This window comes from Eurypyga helias, unplaced genomic scaffold, assembly GCF_000690775.1.
Source record: "Eurypyga helias isolate BGI_N326 unplaced genomic scaffold, ASM69077v1 scaffold24824, whole genome shotgun sequence".
Classification (NCBI taxonomy): Eukaryota; Metazoa; Chordata; class Aves; order Eurypygiformes; family Eurypygidae; genus Eurypyga; species Eurypyga helias.
This window is the reverse complement of record NW_010245984.1, coordinates 569-984: the sequence shown is the minus strand read 5'-3', so window position 1 is coordinate 984 and position 416 is coordinate 569. Positions and strand designations below refer to the sequence as shown.

The following is a 416-nucleotide window of genomic DNA, read 5'->3' as shown; positions in this document are numbered from 1 at the left end:
CCCCCCCGCACCCGGGCGTCTTTCTTTAGGGAGGCTGGGGCTTACCTGTGCTCCTCATCCAGGGGTAGATACGGAAGTTACTGTCGCTTTGCAAATCTGAGTCCCTCTGGTCCGTTTTGCTGCAATTCTGCTTGGAAGCATCTCCCGGGCACATCATGGAGAGGTTTTGCTCAAAAGGGGAACAGTGCATGTTGAAGGAGCCCGGCTCCAGGCCGTAACCGGAGGAATACATACTGGGGGGCTGGGGGTGCACGGAGCTGCCACTGGAGTAGAGCCCGGGCATGGAGGCGGCGAAGGGAGGCGTGGATCCGGCCCCATACCCCGCTCGCTGGGTGTTGGAGGCGAAAGCACAAGAAGTTTGCTCGGGAAAGACTCCGGATGGGAAAACCGAACTTGCGGCTTGATATTTAGAAAAT

General features: G+C 58.2%; 1 protein-coding gene across 1 annotated transcript; it reads right to left on the bottom strand.

The window, feature by feature from the left end:
• Nucleotides 1-45: 45 nt before the first annotated feature.
• LOC104508580 (homeobox protein Hox-B7-A-like) lies at nucleotides 46-412 on the bottom strand (the record flags this gene model as incomplete). The annotated part of the gene is made up of 1 exon (XM_010150255.1): nucleotides 46-412. A coding segment is annotated over one exon (367 nt), but the record flags the coding sequence as incomplete, so codon positions are not given.
• Nucleotides 413-416: the final 4 nt, after the last annotated feature.